The sequence below is a fragment of the Rattus norvegicus genome, chromosome 2 (assembly GCF_021556685.1).
Source record: "Rattus norvegicus strain SHRSP/BbbUtx chromosome 2, alternate assembly SHRSP_T2T, whole genome shotgun sequence".
Lineage (NCBI taxonomy): Eukaryota > Metazoa > Chordata > Mammalia > Rodentia > Muridae > Rattus > Rattus norvegicus.
Genome location: NC_141535.1, coordinates 25655734 through 25674685, shown reverse-complemented (window position 1 = coordinate 25674685; position 18952 = coordinate 25655734). Strand labels below are relative to the sequence as shown.

At 49.6% G+C, this 18952-nt stretch overlaps 1 protein-coding gene across 1 annotated transcript in view; it reads left to right on the top strand.

Moving 5' to 3' along the window:
- Thbs4 (thrombospondin 4) overlaps positions 1-14449 on the top strand; it is a 42000-nt gene extending 27551 nt beyond the window's left edge. The window contains 12 exon segments of the mRNA NM_017133.1: positions 3114-3218; positions 3459-3566; positions 3821-3980; positions 4853-4971; positions 5844-5896; positions 8221-8414; positions 10019-10197; positions 11236-11284; positions 11369-11565; positions 12148-12320; positions 13551-13690; positions 14227-14449. Coding sequence (NP_058829.1) covers positions 3114-3218; positions 3459-3566; positions 3821-3980; positions 4853-4971; positions 5844-5896; positions 8221-8414; positions 10019-10197; positions 11236-11284; positions 11369-11565; positions 12148-12320; positions 13551-13690; positions 14227-14288 — 1539 coding nt within the window. The 3' untranslated portion in view covers positions 14289-14449.
- The last annotated feature ends 4503 nt before the right edge of the window (positions 14450-18952 follow it).

The following is an 18952-nucleotide window of genomic DNA, read 5'->3' as shown; positions in this document are numbered from 1 at the left end:
CTTTATAAAGAAGCCTTCTTCCCACGTGACCCGTTCCCAAACCCCAGGATCCCAGTCCTCAGGGTTCTTACGCATTAACATCTCAGCTGGCTTCAGTCGCTTGCTTCGTTATGTTATGGGCGCCGGGTGCACAGTAGGAGAGCCTCAGCCTATGCTCCCATGACCGTGGTGCGTCCCTCTGAGCAACATAAAAGTAAGTCTCCCCTCTTCTGAGCAAGGTGTGGTGGCACACATCTGTAATCCCATCCCTGTGAGTTTAAGGTCAGCCTGTTGTGTTTAGAGTTACTTCTAGGCCGTCCAGAGCACAGGGAGACCCTGCTTTAAAAAAAAAAAACAACTCCTCTTCTTCCGCATTTCATCCACCTCAAACTTATATTTCTTTATCTTTCTGGCTGGAAATTTTTCCCCCATCATCCTTATCAAATTGGAAAATAAGACTGAAATATATATATATATATATATATATATATATATATATATATATATATATATGCCAGCTCTCCACGGCAGTACAGAGGAAAAGAAAAAACCTCTCTTTCCCCAAACCTGATGATTGGGCATGTTATTACATATATATATATATATATATATATATATTGTCATTGAAAAGCAAGTATATATCTATGCTTAAATTCTCATTTTCTGTGAACAAATCTATGGCTCCTCCGGGATGGTGGGCGATGGGGCTCTTAATATGTTTTTGAATTTGTAATAAGGCACGACGACAGATGGTAAAGGATTAGTAAACTCGGTGTGACTACTAAAATAATTTAATCTGCCAGAAAATGGCTCATTAAAAATGTATTTGTTCCTAAAGGAAATTTTCTCCTCATTAAAATGAGTAGCGAATCGGACCCACAGCTGAACTTTCCAGGCCTTTCGAAGGCGAGCTGTGGAAGCTGCGGAGTGGGACTCGGGGAGGAGCCTCTGGCCTGAGGCACAGTGGGAAGGACTCAGGCTGTCCGGGAGGGAAGGGTAGGTGGGGAGCACCAGGGGGGTCCTCTGCTGCTGGTCTCCTCAGCTTCCTCCCTCTTCTCTCCTTTCAGTTCTAGTCGAAAATCAAGTCTGATTTCCCTCTCCTGCAATCGGTGCACCCCCTGGCTTTCCGTGTGGTCTGCATCTCCTCTCTTTCTCTTTCTGTCTTTCCCTCCCAACCTCCACAACCATGTTCCCACCTCCCCACCCCTATTCCCCGGCCCTCATTCCTTGCACCTGAGTTGCTTCTCAAGACCCACCTCACACCCAACAGCTTTTAGGAAGGGCTTCCTCTTTCCTTGGTGAATCAGACGTCCTGGCTGACGGGCACCTTCGGATCTGAGTTTTACACAAGGGAGAACACAGAAGTGCACATTAGCTGAATGCGAGGGGTAAAAGTCGGAAGAGGACAGATGAGGTTAATGCTCCCAATTCTGAGAGCCTGAGCAAGGTGCTGACCCAGGCGCACAGCGAGAGTCATGTGACTCTCGCATAAACGGGACAGCAGTGACCTTGCAGCGTCTTCTTAAGGACTGAAGAAAACTAGGAAAATCCACTTTAGAAAAACCATTGGCAGATAGACCAGAAAAATGACTCAGCAGGTAAAAGTACCAACCACTAACTTCACACACACACACACACACACACACACACACACACACACACACACACACTTTTCACCTTCTGCCCTTTCATGTAATACTGTGAATGTTTTCTTAAAAACCGAAACAAAATCGTACTTCCCACTTGACCTGTTGGCAGTGATTGTTGATTTTCTGGGAAGCAGGATGCTCAGGGGACATATTAGGGGTGACGGGGTGGGTGGAGGGCCAGAGGCCCGGCACTGACAGCACCAGTGGGAGCCACCTCTGTTCAACCGAAAGGGTTAGAATAGAGATAACACACCTTGGAGTTTCCCTCTTTGGGAGGAAATCGGCCCCCCAAAATATTGTTGGAGCTGGAAAGATGGCCCAGCAATTAAGGGCACTTGCTGCTCTTGCAGAAGACCTGAGTTAAAATTTCACCAATCTTGTGTGGATCACAGGTCCCTCTAGTTACAGTTCCATAGGATCTAATGTCTCCTTCAGCCTCTAAGGCACATGCACATGCATGGTCCACATGCATGCTCTTGGCACACATCCACACAGGTTAAACCAATAAATCAACCTACGAAGCCAGTATCCCGTGAGCTAACCGAGTACTCACTCGGGACAAATGCACGGAAATGACTTGAGGCAACGTTGCCAGCCATAACAAAGCCATGAGGAGCCCAACATCCCAGTGGAAAGCCCCTCGAGTCCATCAAGGCACATCCAGTGCCTGGCTGAGCCATGGAACAGGAGCCAGAGGGCCCATTTCCCTGCGAGCCTTTGGACTTCAGAATCTAATCCGTTCCCATGTAACTCTGTATTGTTTTGGGTTTTCCTTGCTTTGTTTGTTAGTTTGTTTTGAGGTGTAGGGGGCTCGCAGAGTTCCTACTGAATGTGGAGCTCAGTGACTGTCTGCTATCTGGCCAGCAGGCCCTGAGGAGGCTTCAGTCACCAGCCCTACATCATTGGAAATATGGACATGAGCCGCTCTGCCTATCCTTTTCCGTGGGGACTGGGGACCGAAGCAGGGCCTCAGGCTTGTGAAGCTAGCACTTTATTAAGACAGAAGCATCTGGGGCTGGAGAGATGGCTCAGTGGTTAGAGCACTGACTGCTCTTCCAGAGGTCCTGAGTTCAAATCCCAGCAACCATCTGTAATGATATCTGATGCCCTCTTCTGGTGAGTCATCGATAGTGTGTTCATATACATAAAATAAATAAATAAATCTTCTTTAAAAGACTGAAGCATCTTTTCCAGCCCTTGTTCTGGGCAGAACAGGACCTCATGGAGCCCAGGCTGGCTTTCACCTCACTGTGTATCTAAGGATGACCTTGAGCAGATTGTACCTGTACCTCTTACATCTCCTGATAGTTATTACAGGCGTGGTCCACCATACTCAGCACACCTGAGTTGTTAAATCCCATCTAAGCAGGATGTGAGGCTCCTGGACCTCCCCTGCGGACCCTCACAGGGGAACAGAGACGGAATCGGTCTCTGCCTCCTTAGGGAGTGTTTTGTTCAGGGCTCTAACGGGCTCTTCCTTCGCAGTGCGGTGTTGGTTGGGCCGGCGACGGCTATGTCTGTGGAAAGGATGTGGACATCGACAGTTACCCCGATGAAGAACTGCCGTGCTCAGCCAGGAACTGCAAGAAGGTAAGGAAGGCAGGATCTCCAGGAAGAGATCCCCTGTGGACCTCCAAAGCCATGTCTTAGACGGCTTTGGGAAGGTTGTTCTTACTCTATTCAAAATGTTTGAAGTAGCCGCCTCACACGTGAAGCAAATGAGAGAGCCAGTAGCCAAGCCAGGCAGCCTTACCCAGTCTGGAGGGCAGAAGTACTTTTCGACAGGAGGCAGATGGATGGGACATGACTCCGAACTGTTTCCCCCGTCAGGATAACTGCAAGTATGTGCCAAACTCCGGCCAAGAAGACGCAGACAGAGATGGCATTGGAGACGCCTGTGATGAGGATGCGGATGGAGACGGGATCTTGAATGAGCAGGTACCAGCTCTGTCAGGACAGCACGTGCACTGAAACACACCGTGGACGGTGGAAGCAAGCCTTTGAGGCCAGTCGCTGATGCTAATCACCCCAGACCTCCGTCTGTCCCCACACCATTGCAGCTATGTCCTGTCCTCTCCTAAACACGCCTGTCATGAGTGTTTAAAAATATGAGACAGGCGGACCCGGCCAACCACAACAGTGGGACAGGCGTCAGTAAGTCTGAGCAAGTATCCCATCTTCTCGTCATTTAGGACAACTGTGTCCTGACTCACAATGTGGACCAGAGGAACACTGATAAAGATATCTTTGGGGATGCCTGTGACAACTGCCGGGGCGTCCTGAATAATGACCAGAAGGACACTGACGGGGATGGGAAAGGAGACGCCTGTGATGACGACATGGATGGAGACGGTAGGATTGTTTCGCTCAGTCTTTTATTTGGAATTCCTTTGTCCTCTGCCCTCCCCACATGCAGGAATAGACACGCCGATTCAGAACCCCCCACCCCATCGTTCACTCGGACTATGTCTGGTGGTCCAGTAACCCTGGAGGTCTCTGGTGCTTTAGATCACCAGCAGGAACACTGTGAGCGTGCTTTTCACTAGTGTCTTGCCAGAGCTGTTTCTATAGGGCGTCTGCCTTCCTGGCTCCTCCCGCACCCCCACCCCTCATCATGGGAACAGAGAACTGAGTTTTCCATAGGGTCAAACACTACACCAGGCCAGGAAGATGTGGCCAGCCCCTGCCTGCTCTGGGAAGGGTTGGGATGTCATGGTGGATATACTGCCCTTCTCTGGGACTCTACCACAGGGGCTTTCTGGGAGGTCCATGCCAGGAGCAGCTATGAAAGTCTCGTGGAGCTTGAGGCAGGACATTTTATTCAATACTGTGTCCATAACATATGACAACTATAGAATAAAAAGGCAGCCTAGAATCCGAGTTTCTGAAAACATACCATACCACCAGAAGAAACTCCTTTTAAAAATGCTATCCCTTCAAATGTACATGATCACTCCTCCATGATATACACATCTCCCCTAAAGCAGGCTTACCTTGGGTGAGCTAAACTAAGAGTGAGTTCATCGGATAGGTGCCTTAGAGAGTTGCACATGCTTGAGGCTCCCAGAATCCCTGTTTTGAAATCCCCTCCAGGCTCTACTAAAGACACGATACAGCTGGTGCAGCCATAGTAAGGCGCCACAGCCTGACCTCTCAGCTCTTCAAGTCTCTCTTTTCCACCCTGTCCTATGACTGTCTCCTGACCCGAAGTAGCATTCTTACAGGAATAAAAAACATTTTGGACAACTGTCCCCGAGTTCCCAACCGCGACCAACAGGATCGGGATGGCGATGGTGTCGGAGACGCCTGTGACAGCTGTCCTGATGTCAGTAACCCTAACCAGGTTGGTAAGACAGGGGTCACACTGCAGACCGAACTCCTCAGCATCCAGAGAAACTCAGCCCTGCTGTTGACCAGTTCCTTGCTATTGTGTCAAGGCTCAGGTGGAGAAACGGCATGCATTAGGGCCTAGAAGGATGGGACTAAACTGATCCAGTTGAGATAGTTATTGACAACCACACTGATGTGTCAGGATGGGGACTCCCAAGACCCTTGGGAGTGCACGTGCACCCAACACTGATGGCATTTGGTGCATGAGCTTAATAATCCACAAACAAGTTTCTGCTGTCAAAGAAAACAGAAACATGGGTATGAGCCTAGTCACATGGCCCTTCAGTTCCTCAGTCTACGTGTGGGCACTGCAGATTAAGTTCAGTCAATGGTAGGTTGTTCCTCTTCCCGTATACCTGCTGCTGGGATCCCTGGGTGCGGTGTGCAGTCTGTTTCTGAATGCCTGAAACAGATGGGAGTCCCCACTGCCTACTGTGCCTCACTCACTCCCTGTCCTGTCTCAACTCCGAAGGGCAGAAGCAACATAGGGTCGATGTGCTTTGAGCCATGCCTATGCCTGGCTCCCTCCTGACCCAGCCAGAGCACCCAGGCTCTGCCTGCCAGTGCGCCACCCAGAGCCCTTCCCGATCAGCTCAGCTGGTGTGTGGGCAGCCCCTCCGTGAAGCTCGATATTTTAAAGGGCTTTTTTGAAAATTCAGCACTGTGCCTACACCAATATGGTGTTGTCCTTTTGCAGCTTTATGCCAGCCTAGTTCCCGAGAAACAATTCCTGAAACCCAGTGACAATAAGGCAGGCTTGCCTTCTTGGGAACAGTCCATACATGCAGGCCCAGTGGTAAATAATGTGTTCTGCTCTCTTTGCAGTCGGATGTGGATAACGATCTGGTTGGGGACTCCTGTGACACCAACCAAGACAGGTATGGCATGCATCCCAACTGTGGGGAAACAGGTAGAATCTGGGGACTGTGGGAATTATCAGAACTTTTTGCTGGCAATGTGCCCAGGATCTGTGGATGGATCGGGTTCCAGGGAGGTAGTCAGTCCACCTTTGCTCCAGGCCCCTGTATCTCCCTGAAAGTGCTACATAAGGAGGAGCGATGTCAGCCCCACCCAGCACTTACACCATTTTCAGAGAAATCAGATCATGGAACCCTGCAGAAGGGCTTTGGAGTGAAACATCCAGGTGTCATTCATAACCTAATCTCTCTGTACCTCAGTTTCCTTACCTGTAAAATGGGAGTGGATGTAGATATATAGCTCGTGGGCTGTTATAAAACTGAGTTAGCCCAGGAAGCATGCCTTTGGTGGTTTCTGTTACATAGCTAGCTCTCATTAGATGTTAACCCCTTTGCTATCATATCAGGAAAAGTCCATCACCCCCTAACAGAGGGGCGTGCTGGGGGACACCGGTCTTTCCTTGTCCTTGATGCTTTTTCTGTCTTGTGAGAGGGTATTCTATGCGAGAACATTCCGAAGATCTTCCAAGCCCCGTGTAGAGTCCTCCGTGAGGACCAGGGAGGGCTGGGGACCCAGCTCGACATTAATGCTTTACCGAGCACTGCTGGGTCAGGAGTGCAATGGGCAGCACCATAAGGAAGGAAACAGAACAGGATGCAGAGTGGAGCTGGCGCTGAAGGAGTAAAGTGTAGCTACATGCCCTCGGCACCAGGCGTCTGCACTCTTACCCTCTACTCATCCCCATTCCTCCTTGGGTGCTTCTCAGAAAGGTGGTCAGGACCGGCCTGAAAGGGTAAGGATCCCCCAAAGCAAAGCAGGACAGCACTGTTCAACTTCTAGTAACCGTAGCAGAGTCAGTTCACCCAGCATTGCTCAGGGCGGCTCCCTCGAGGTCCCATCTTCTCTGTGCTCTGTCCTTACTGCTGTGTGCATCCTCGTCAAGGGAACTCGAATAGTTCCTCCATCCCTTCGAAGCTCATTGCTTCATCAGAACAGCAGAGACAATTACCACACCTCCTAGGTTACATGAAAACTCACAGTATGGCCATCCTTTGGGCAACTTTGGGGAAATGGTGGCTGTTGGTACCATAGCACAGGAGAGCCTGTCAGTGATGCAGTCTGATGTTGCTTGTCTGTCCCTCAGAGCATAAGGTAGGACTGGTGCTCTCACAACTACCCTAACAATGTGTGGTGTGCATCAGAAACATCCCCAGTCCCCGGCCAGCGTGTACTCTGATTACCAGCTATAGAAATGTCTAAAATAGCCTATCCCACCAGCCTCTAGATAGTTGCCTAAAACAAATGACTCATTCTGCCACATTTTAATTCCCATGAACTTGAGCCTTACCAGGAGGGGGGCTGGGAACTGCTTGCTTCTCCACATAGGTGACAGGGTTCTGCAAATGGTGCTGATCCAATGAGCTCACTCTTGTGTTAGGAGAAGTGCAGAAATTCAGCTTCTGCAGTATTCCAGTGTCCATGTCGAACTCACTGTCTCTGGGGCCCTTCTGCCTCCTGTATGAAAAGGAGGGATTCCCTCTGTGACCTCCCTAGAGGATATACACAGTCTCTAGGCCAGCAAGGTCTTGAGTGAGGCAGAGTGAGAAGAGAATCCTCTGATCCCTTGTAGCCATAGAAGGTCCCTGAAGACAGATATGGTCCTCCGAGAGGCAGAGCAGAGAGCTTCCTGAGAGGTTTCTTGGATTAGCTCTAGGGTACCCATTTTTGGGGAAAGACTCTTCAGGTCAGAGTCCTCATGGGGTCATGAGATGGCAACGGTGAAAAGCAATGTAACAGGAAGCATCAGAGGACTTAACCATTAGAGCCAGGCGCTTAGAAGATGCTTTTTACGGGTGTCAGAGTTGACTCAGTCTCCAAGCTGCCCTTTGAGGTGGGCTGCGTTTGTGTTGCTATCTAAGAGATGAGGAATGTGTACCTCCCTGGCCCAGCATCGTGCCTGAGGCCACAGCTCACCGGGTGCCTGAGCCAGGACCCACACATCTCCACACCCCTTACCTTACACATTCACACTTCCTTGGAGCAAGGTGTCATCTGGCAGTCCTTAGAGAGTCACAGACTGTAGAAATAGACTCTTATCTTCCCAACCCGGAACCGACTGGCTGCTTTCAGGACGCAGAGGAAGCGAGGGAGTCGTTTCTGAAGCTGCTTTATCAGAGAAAGGCCTGATAGGCTTTGCTGAAACCCAGCCTGCTGACAGCCCACCCAGGCTCCTGCCTGGGAGCAGACGCTTCAGTCTCCTACTAAACTAATCTTTGCTCTGCAGTGATGGGGATGGCCACCAGGACAGCACAGACAACTGCCCCACCGTCATTAACAGCGCCCAGCTGGACACCGACAAGGACGGGATTGGCGATGAATGCGATGACGATGACGATAATGACGGCATCCCAGACCTGGTTCCCCCTGGCCCAGACAACTGCAGGCTTGTTCCCAACCCAGCCCAGGAAGATAGCAACAGTGAGCATGCTTGGCCCAGGGCTGCCTGAGACACACAGCCTTAGACTCCCTGTAGCCACATGAAGGGATGCATACTTCCCTAGGGGAACCTTCACTTTCCTGCTCCCCGCCTGCCTCTGCTTCAAATCCAGCTTGCATAGACAGTAGACATCCGTAGACAGCAGTCTGCCACTGCCCTGGACCTGATTCGCCTGGCTGCTTCCTGAGCTGGCCTGGGATGAGATCACATAGAATGTGACCCAGTCGCATGCTAGAGCTGGATCCCCAGAGGCCCTCAGCACAGCTCTGGTCTTCTTTGCTCCTGCCACTGGGAATGGGGAAAGGAACCATCAGAAAGAGATGCACAAACTCTCCCACCTGTGTGGGGGCTAGGCGGGTAAAGACGCTTGCATCCAGTCAGATACGAACTGACACGGGTAGAGAGGGCTCATGCTAGCAAAGCAACTGCAGTGTCTCTCAGGTGTCATCTGAGCCCAGCAGAATGTACCTGGAGGCATCTGTAGGGGACACCAAAGTTAGTCGTAGTGATATTCTGGTGATGATAATTCTGATTTTGTGCACGTGTTAGACATTTGTTTCAGGCTTAAGGTCTACCAGGTGGTAAGCCTAACTGTGTGTAAGAACTGTCTGGGAAAGAGTGGGGGGCTGTAGTAAAAACAATATTAGAAATCCCAGCCCGGGGCTTCTCCCTGTCTTTGGTTGTTGAGTTCCCAGCAGAAAGACACACTCACAGCCTTTATAATTACAATATAAGCTAAGCATCACTAGAGCTGTGCAGCTGCCTACCCTCCATGCTGTTAGAATCTACTTTTCTAACGATTACACCCTGAGTTACTGCTTACTGCGTTTCATCTGGACTGCTTGTAGCTCCAATTGGACAGCATCAGGACCACATTGTCCTGTCTCTTATCCCATGGCCACTCTCCTTTCTTCTCCTCCTGCATGTTTTTCTTTTATTTGTTTGTGGCTGCTGCTTCTCCTCTTCCTCCTCTTCCTCCTCCTCTTCTTCTTCCTCCTCCTCCTCCTCCTGTGCCTCCTCCTGTGCCTCCCCCTCCTCCTCCTCCTCCTGTGCCTCCCCCTCCTCCTCCTCCTCTTCCTGTGCCTCTCCCTCTTCCTCCTCCTCCTCCTCCTCCTCCTCCTCCTCCTCCTCCTCCTGTGCCTCCTCCTCATGGTCCTCTCTTCTCGAGCCCATGAAATCTCAACCCCACCTATGTCTCTTCTGCCCAGCTATCAGCTGTTGGCATCTTTGTTTACCAATCACAATTAATTGGGGATTAGGTCAATCAGTGTCCTGCAGACTCTCTCTGGGGTAACCAGTCTTAGGCGCCCCAAATTAGCATTAGAATACAAGTAGCATTAGGCCAAACTTAAGCATAAGGGGCAAAATTTTCCACTGATGTTGCAAGAAACTCCAGGTGGTTTCTGAGTGGCCTGATTGACTGTCACAAGGGCTCCAGAATGTGGCCCAGATAACTCAACAAACCCAACATTCCTCTCCTAACTGTAAAATCCCTGGCCTGAAGGCGGGAGTGTGGTCCCTGCCCAGTCCCCTTCCCTACTGAGGACTGAGCCTCAGCACCCCTGCCTCCTCCCTTCACCCTTAGATGATGGAGTAGGAGATATCTGTGAAGCTGACTTCGACCAGGACAAGGTCATTGATCGCATTGATGTGTGTCCTGAGAATGCGGAGATCACCCTGACTGACTTCAGGGCCTATCAGACTGTGGTCCTGGACCCTGAAGGGGATGCCCAGATCGACCCCAACTGGGTGGTCCTGAACCAGGTATGCATTCGATGTTGGCATCAGTTCTACTCAGCCCTCTGCCTAGGACCTCCTGGGAATGGTGGGCTCCATATGGAGGTCATCGACTCACACATGGCTCTACTCTCTTGGCATATGCTCCACCTCGTGGCCCTGAGGTATTACACTCTTCATAGATGTTGAAATTGACTCATCCCAAAACTTCTGTGGCAATTCAGGAGGCGGCTGAGATGGCTGGAATAGGAGCTCTGACAGTGTGACCCATGAGCTATGGTTCCCATCCTTCCGCAGTCTGCCTCCGTGCGTGCCCCTAAGTAAGCCACTGAAGAAGAAGGCACAGAAGTGGCTAGTAGTTTCCAGAGTCACAAAGCACACCACAGTGGCCCTCGTTTCATTGCTGTTGCTGTGACAAAATATTCTGACCAAAGAAACTTAGAGGAGGAAGGGTTTAATTCCACTCACAATTCCAAGTTACAGTCCATTGTTTGGAGGAAGTCAAGGCAGGAACTTGAAGTAGCTCCTCATGTCACTCCCATAGCCATGAGCTGAGAGAAATGCATGTGTGCATGCCAAGTACCCGGCTTGCTTTCTCTTCTCATGTAGTCCTAGATCAAACCCAGCAAAGGGTGCCACCCACAGTGGGCAGAGTCTTCCCACATCAACTAACATAATCAAGACAGTTACCCCACAGGTATGTACACGGGACAACCTAATCTAGAGTCTGTCATTGGGCGTCTCTTCCCAGGTGATTCTACATTGCATTAAACTGACAAAACAAGCTAGTTATCACCGTGTCCATCAGGATGTATGTCACATCCTGCCTGGTTTGAGGATTATCAAGTCAGCTTATATGACAGTATTAGCAAAAGTATTTCCTCACGACACTCATCTTCCTTTAAAACTTCTTGCCACACATGCACCTCCTTTAAGTCAATATCAAACAGAACAATGCTTGTTCTGGACTGGATTGTACATAGTCACCTCGGAGCCTGAGGTTCTGGGCTGCCCCACGTTCTCTCAGCCCCCTCAAGTCCTGAACTCCCTCCCCTCTCTCCACAGGGCATGGAGATTGTGCAGACCATGAACAGTGACCCTGGCCTAGCAGTCGGTACGTCCTGGGCCTCTGACTGCGTGTGTAGAAATCCTGCCAGCTGTTAGAGTAGCTTTTTCTAATTGCACCTCATCTCCGCAGGGTACACGGCATTTAATGGAGTTGACTTTGAAGGGACCTTCCACGTAAACACCCAGACAGATGACGACTATGCCGGCTTTATTTTTGGTTACCAAGACAGTTCCAGCTTCTATGTGGTCATGTGGAAACAGACAGAGCAGACATACTGGCAGGCTACGCCATTCCGTGCAGTAGCAGAACCTGGTATTCAGCTCAAGGTAATGGTTTGGATTCCCATGCCTTCTTGCTTCTGGACCCTTCACCTCCCTTTAACTTTAGAGTTCTCCTAAAAGTCACTGAAATGGATACAGTCATGGTGATGCTTGGCTCGGGGAGACTAGAGCGACAACCCTGTCTGCCTTCAAATGTCAGGCTGAGTGGGCTCAAAGAGGCAGAGAAGGTTTAAGGCATACCTCAGGCAGACCATGTTAAAAGCTAGCCAACGTGTTCAATCAAAGAGATGGGCTGTACATGAACGACTAGCTACTTCTGTCACTCCCACTAAGACAGAAAGCACACTTCTGTGTGACATCTATTGGGAGCCCACAGTAGGCAAATAGAGCTACAGACTTATATCAGGAAAAAGGTACGGTGAATAGCATAACGCCACCAACCACTGCTAAGTTCCACAGAGCTGGGGCCAGCTCAGTAAAAATGACACTGAAGGTTTATGCTTTTGCCAGCACAAAACTATGTAGCCTTGCAGTAAGCATGAACTCACCTCCATGTTTACCTCAGACATCTGAAGCACAGAGGCTCTTCATGTCCTGACCTAACGCTTTCCTCATGTCTTTGTCCAGGCCGTGAAGTCTAAAACTGGCCCAGGGGAACATCTCCGAAACTCCCTGTGGCACACAGGGGACACCAGCGACCAGGTCAGGCTGCTGTGGAAGGACTCCAGGAATGTGGGCTGGAAGGACAAGGTGTCCTACCGCTGGTTCCTGCAGCATAGGCCCCAGGTGGGCTACATCAGGTAGGCTGAGGGCCCTTCTGCTGTGGGTGGGGAGGGAAGCACTCAGTATACTCTGCAAACCAGAATCTCCCCTTCCCTGAGCAATTCCAACCTCTGAGAGTCCTCGGGGCAGGACTTCCAGAAGACAGGTGGGGCAAAGGCACCAGGCTTAACTGATCCCTAGACAGTAGGACCAAGCTGCAGAGCCAAGTCCGCCATGCCTTGGGTGTGCTCTTAGGGAAGTGTGAGAGAGGAGCTGATGGGTGTGCTCTTAGGGAAGTGTGAGAGAGGAGCTGATGAGGGAAGGGATGGCGGGGGTGGGGTGGGGGGATCAGCAGAGAAGAGATGGTACCCAGACATCCCGAGACTCCTCCCGGCCCCATGGAGCCCTCCTTATGTGCAGAACACACTGACTGAAGAGCCCCTCGCAGTCTGTCTTCTCTCCTGGGTCATAAGTTCCAAAAGGGCAGCCTCAGTGTCTGGGCCTCAACTAGTGCTCATCACACAGCCCAGCTTGAGTTCCCCAGTGTGTGTACAGCATGAGCTGTCCATCCTGCGACTGGAGTGAAGGCCTCTGTTTCTCTGTAGGACTGTTTCTGTTGTTAGTTTGTTTGATCAAGTGCTCCTGTTGAAATGCAGTCAGTGTTCAGGCCCTAGACTTGCCAGCGCTTGTGTGGTGTGTTCAGGGGTATGGATTACGGTTTGCCAGTCAGGGCAGGAAGGCGCCAGATGGGCTGAGGCATCTAGTGAAAATAAGGTGGTGAGAGCTAATTCACGTTCTGTTCTCCGTGGTCTTGTGTCATCTGACTCTGCCCACAGGGGTGACCATGTTCTTACCTGATTGAGCTCAATGTACCTTTTCTGTCCCAAAATGAAACCACAGAAAATATGACCTCTCTATGTATATAATTTTAGAAAAGTCAATCTGAACCTAAAAGTGCAGAGAACTAAGAATCGATTGCTCTACAACCAAATAGGAAATGCTTGGGCACAGCCACACCAGAAGACAGCAAAAACACCCCCTTGGAACCAGCAAGTACCTATCCAGGAACTATGCACTGGACGCCATGCTGGGCCTATTAAAAACCAAGTTAGGGAGGCGAGGACACTCCTGGGGAGCTTCTAATCTCACTGGGGAGGGACCAGCTAGAGTCAGTGGAAAACAATACGCCTGAATAAAGAGGTGAGTACGTAGTCAGCAGTGGGGCCACGTCCTCACGTCCTCACCGTGGATACCTGTGCTCTCTGTAGGGTGCGGTTTTATGAAGGCTCAGAGTTGGTGGCTGACTCCGGGGTCACTATAGACACCACCATGCGCGGAGGCCGACTGGGTGTGTTCTGCTTCTCTCAGGAAAACATCATCTGGTCCAACCTCAAGTACCGCTGTAACGGTAGGTAGCCTTCACGCTTAGCGCCTACCGACAGTACAGGGAATGGCCAGGAGAGGACGGGATCTCATTTCTGTAACACACATCCTCCCCAAAGCCTGAAGCTCACACCACGTGCTCACTAAAACCTGATGTTCCCTGCATAACATAAGAGAAAGGCAGAGCCGGGCTTTCCTGTTAACATGCCAAATCTGAAAATTGAAACCCATAGAATTTAACTGCATGGTTTAGAGTTAGGGGTTCGGCGAGAAATTCCGTCAGTTTAATTTACAGGCAGCCTTTCTTTTCATCAGACTCAAACATAATCACAGACTGAAAAGGCACTCTGCCTGCTAATTTTCCCTAGGCCTATGAATAAGCCCCGCTGGGCTTTAAGCCAACAATGTACAACAAAGCAACCTGAAATAGAAAATGGCTGCAAGCCTGTGAGAGTCTTGTGCGAGCAGACAGCGCCCCCTACAGGAGGCCTGTGTGGCCTGCAGTGGGCTGTGATTCCAGTGTGGAAGGAGCCTCCCTAACCACCACCCTTCTTGTTGCAGACACCATACCAGAGGACTTCCAGGAGTTCCAGATCCAGACCTTTGACCGCCTGGATAATTAAACCAAGAAGCAATCTCACAACTGCCTTCTCAAACGCCCAAACCAACATCTTTTGTTTAAAACTTCCTATAATTCTCTTTATATTACCGTGGCTTTTCTTTTACCAACCCAAATACTTCAAAACTTTTTATACGAAATAAAGAAGAGACTATTTCTAATAACCATGATGCTCAGGTGTTTCTGCTGGGAGCTCGGGCTTTGATGGCGTGTGCTGTTTCCTGAGGAATCTTTGATAGACTCTCAGGGTTGTTTCTGTTACTTCTTTTTCTCCTGAGTGTGTAGCGTGTGCCACCAGGCACAGGTGTGAACCAGACAATTGGACAAAAGGTCATTTCTGGGCTGACCCGATTTAGTGCCTCACTAAAACCTCCTCATTCTTGGAATGGAGTCTCCAGGGCAGCCCCAGGGGCTTCGGGAGGATGTGACTACCTGAGACCCATGAATGAGATTTGCCTTGTTCCTTCTCTCGCCTCACCAATTCTGTCTCCCCCCACCCCCCACCATCCACAGACAACTTACATATTTGGCTCCCTCTAGCGTCCTGTGAGTCAAATGGAGGAAAATGGGATCTTGTCATTGTATTCAGATCCCACAGTACCAGGCATGAAGAATATACAGTAACCATTTGCTGGGCGATAGAGGAAGAGTGGCTGCCTCTTAGGTAACAAGAACAGTGGGATGTAGATGGGTCAGGTGACAATGGAGGTAGTGCCAGTCACTGTGTGTACAGGGCAGAGGCTTCCCTCAGCTGTGTACTAGCTGGATACTTTCCAGTCAAGATACCCAGAAATTTTATAAATTGCCTTGCAATTTAATTCCAAAGAAGTTCCACAACTTACTTTCTTGTTATTATTTCATGGTTTTAGACAGGTTCTCATATAAACCAGACTGGCTCCGAACTGTCTGTGTGACCAAAGATCGCCGTGAGCCTCTGGTCCTCCTGCCCCCCACCCCCACTTCTTCATACTAGGCTTAAAGGCCTTCATATCTGGTTTCGGTCCTGCTAGGTATTGAATTCTAGGCATTCTAACCAGCTGAGCCTCATCTCCAGCTCAGCAATGTATTTTTTCATTCCCATAATTCCCTAGAATGTCATAAATCATAAATTGTAAACATCCATCCCGGTTTTACCATGGCTCCAGTATTCAGAGTGTCTAACAGTGGTGAATGGGACCTATGGTGGATTTTGGGCCGCCTTCCTCGTCTGTAGAACCTAGAAGGAGGCGGTAGGTCTCAATGATCTCAGTGAATGGGGAACCGAAGCCAGCCCGTCCTCACTGCAGCTGACTCCTGGGGGAGCCTGCTGGTGGAGCAGCCACAAGATTGACAACTCTTCTCAAACCCTGAATGAAACACAGCCCTTTCTTAATTCTGAAATCCCTGGGCAGGGAAGGGAGCTCCATGGCTGGAAATGGTTGTCTTTCAAGCATCCCTCTTTTACAGCTTACACGAAGGTGGTTTCTGAGCCCTCTGGTCCTTTAAAAGTTCCACTGCTGTCCCGTTCTTCCACTCTGTGGGACACCTGTAGGCTATGCCTGTAACTGTCTGGATGCTCTTGCTCTGGACCCCTTAGTGTTTTTACCAGGCACTGTGAGGAAGGTTCCAGATCTTCTTCTGGAGAAATATTTCTTATCACTGAAGCCTATGAAAGTGTCATCTACGGACCAGTGTGTTGGCTGATCAGATCTAGGGAGTCTGGGTTTAGTCTTTGCAGCATTCTCCGGATCTTACCTTCTTCCTATCCTCTCTTCTGCGGTGTTCCCTCAGCCTTGGTGAAATTGATATAGGCATCTCACTCAAAGCTGAGCACTTGGACTGCCAATCTCAGCACTTTGAGGGATTGACTCTCCTCTGCTCTAACCATTGCCCACTTTAGCCAAAGTTTCCCTGGTCAGGGTTGACAACAGTGGCAGTCTATAAATACTTAGAAGGCAGTTTTTTAATACGTCAACTTAGTAAAACAACCATAGGTCTCCTCTAGAGCCTGTCATCTCCTAAGCCATGGGCTTTTGACCAGATTTACTGTACTGGGTGTGAATTCCTCCTGCGGAGCGTGCCTCACATCCAATCCGAAAGCAGTTGCTTACCCCATAACCTTCATACCCCGTTGCACCAGTGAGAACATTTTGGATGTCGGGGCCACTACTGGAAAAACCACAGGTGGCTTTTTTCCCCTGAGAAGCCTGCATAACACCGTGAAGGCTAACGGGCAGGGAAGAAGTTTTCAGGTCAGTTCTAGCTCTCTTTCTCTAAGAGATCCTACAAATCCAATGTGATATGAGCAGCCCCTGGAGTTGAAGCAGACACGATCACCCACTATATGAAGCCATTCCAATATTTATCCTGAGTGCTTCTGACGCTTGGGGTATAGGAGACATCACTGTGAGGGAAGCTATAGGGTATAGGGGAGAGACCTTGGGGTATCACCCAGGGCATCAGAGCATAGAAGGAGGCAAAGAAAGGGTCTCATAAGACATTCTGCCTCTGCCTGATAAGAACAGGAGACCCTTCCTTCTCCCACCCAAGGCACTAGCCTGTGTTTCACAAACAGAAGTGACTGCTTGTTTCTTCACTATTCAGGCAGGCTCTACAGTCAAGGGGGATCATAGATGCACAGAAGGCAGTCACTATTATTAAATTCCATCAAGCATTATTTATGGTCCAAATTAGAAAGCTAACGGGGAGGGCTGTAGCTAGTTAATTGAAATAAGTAGACAAGTAAACAAATTTTAAAATATCTGACCCCAAAGTAAAACATCTTGGGAATCAAGTGACTGGTACCATGAATTAAGAGGAGGAGAGGTTCTGTTTGGAGGCACACGCAGAGTCCTAGGGACACTGGCTTTTTCTAGAATAGATTGTATTCCTTTTTTTATGTGTGTCATCCAATGGGTGGTGGAACAGACAACCTGCCAGGCTAATGACATGGAGATGCCATCATAATGAAGTGAAGTCAATTAGCGGTCGCCTTAGCTGATGTCCCACACAAACACAGTCCACAGCTGCTTCAGCCTCCAGCCATGTGTTTGCCCCTGTCTCCTCTGCCTGTCTGGGCTCGTAATAATGAATCCTTCCTGTGTAGAGCAATGCTTTTCTCTTGAGTCTTAAGTCCTTTCTTGGGTGGCAATAGAATGCTTATTCTAAGGTCATCTGAAACCACAGTGAAAATAACCCTTTCCTCTTTGCAAACAGATCCTCATAAATGCTGTTACAATAAAGGAATGTTTAATAAAACAGCAGCAGGCAGGGACAGGGGACTATAGGGCACACAGGTCCACAGATCCCTCCTAATGTTACCATGGTCACGCCTAGCCCCATACTTTGAAGCTAATAGGCCATGCAGGGGCCTCAAGTCTATTTGAACCTGTGTGATCCTCTTGTATTTACTTCCCCAAGCCCTAAACTTCCCGCTATGAATCTATTTTGAGGTGCTCTAGGTCGCTGACTCATCCACACAGCCTCACTGGAATGGTTGGACTCGGGGAAACATGAGAAGGAAGTAGAGCTCACTGTCTCCACATCTGAATGACTTCAGAGGTCAATCCTCTTGCTGATACATTCCTATTGCAGTGACAAAACACCACGACCATGGTAACTTACAGAAGAAAACATTTAATTTGGGACTCATAGTTCTATAAGACTGGAGTCCATGACCATCACAGCAGAGAGCACGGCATCAGACAGGCAGGCAGACAGGCAGGCAGGCAGGACACTGGAACAGTAGCTGAGAGATGATCCAGAGATGGGACAACGTGAGAACTAAGTAAATTTTAAAAGCATTAAGGTGGTCCTGTTGCTCAAGAGGCAGACGGGAGGCAAAGGAAGAAGAGAAAGGGCAGGAACAGACAGTGAGAGTCTGAAGCAGCCTTGTCGACTCGTTCCCATGCCTATACAGCGGCGTGAGATGACAGAAGCCCCTTATGGAGCCCTGTGACTGTGAGATGGGTACTTACACTGTACTCTGAGAGCAGAGGTGAGGGCTTCCCACAACCATGCCCGCAAATCTATCCAAGGGCTCCACTGAGCATCCTGAGAAAACAGTGGTAAAAAAGCAGCTCCCCACAAGAACACCCTGTAACTACAGAACCCCGGCCTCAGCACATCACACAAGATAAGCTTCATCCTCTGAAGCCATCCAAAATTCCCGAGGGGAAGATGGAGTTGAGGAGGAAGCCACAGTAAGGACTAGCACCAGAGGGAGAGGAGAGAGGGCATTCTGAGAGCTGTGCTCTTCTCAGAACTCATATAGAGGAACAGGCAGAAAGGCAACATCAATGCGGCCCGTACCTAGGTTAGATCGGGGCGCCTCAGGGACAGACAGGGATGCCTCCACAGACACCACTAGTCCAAAAGTGTCTCTAGAGCCCTTCTTACCCAACCTTTAGTAACTAGAGGCAGAAGCAGACAGTCTCAGACCTGAGTACAGTGAGGAGACCCTACAAAGCACACTACCATTTCCAGATGGACACCCTCCCCACAAGTACTTTTGTTATTGCTGCAAGCGAAATGACAAGCACAAAAATCAAGGAAGTATGAGAGGCTGGGCCTTAGATCAGATTGGAGAGGGCTTACCCAACATGCACTGGTTTGATCTCTAGCTTCATATAAACTGGGCGTGACAGCGGCACACATCCAAAACTGCTCTACTCCCAAGGGAGAGGCTCA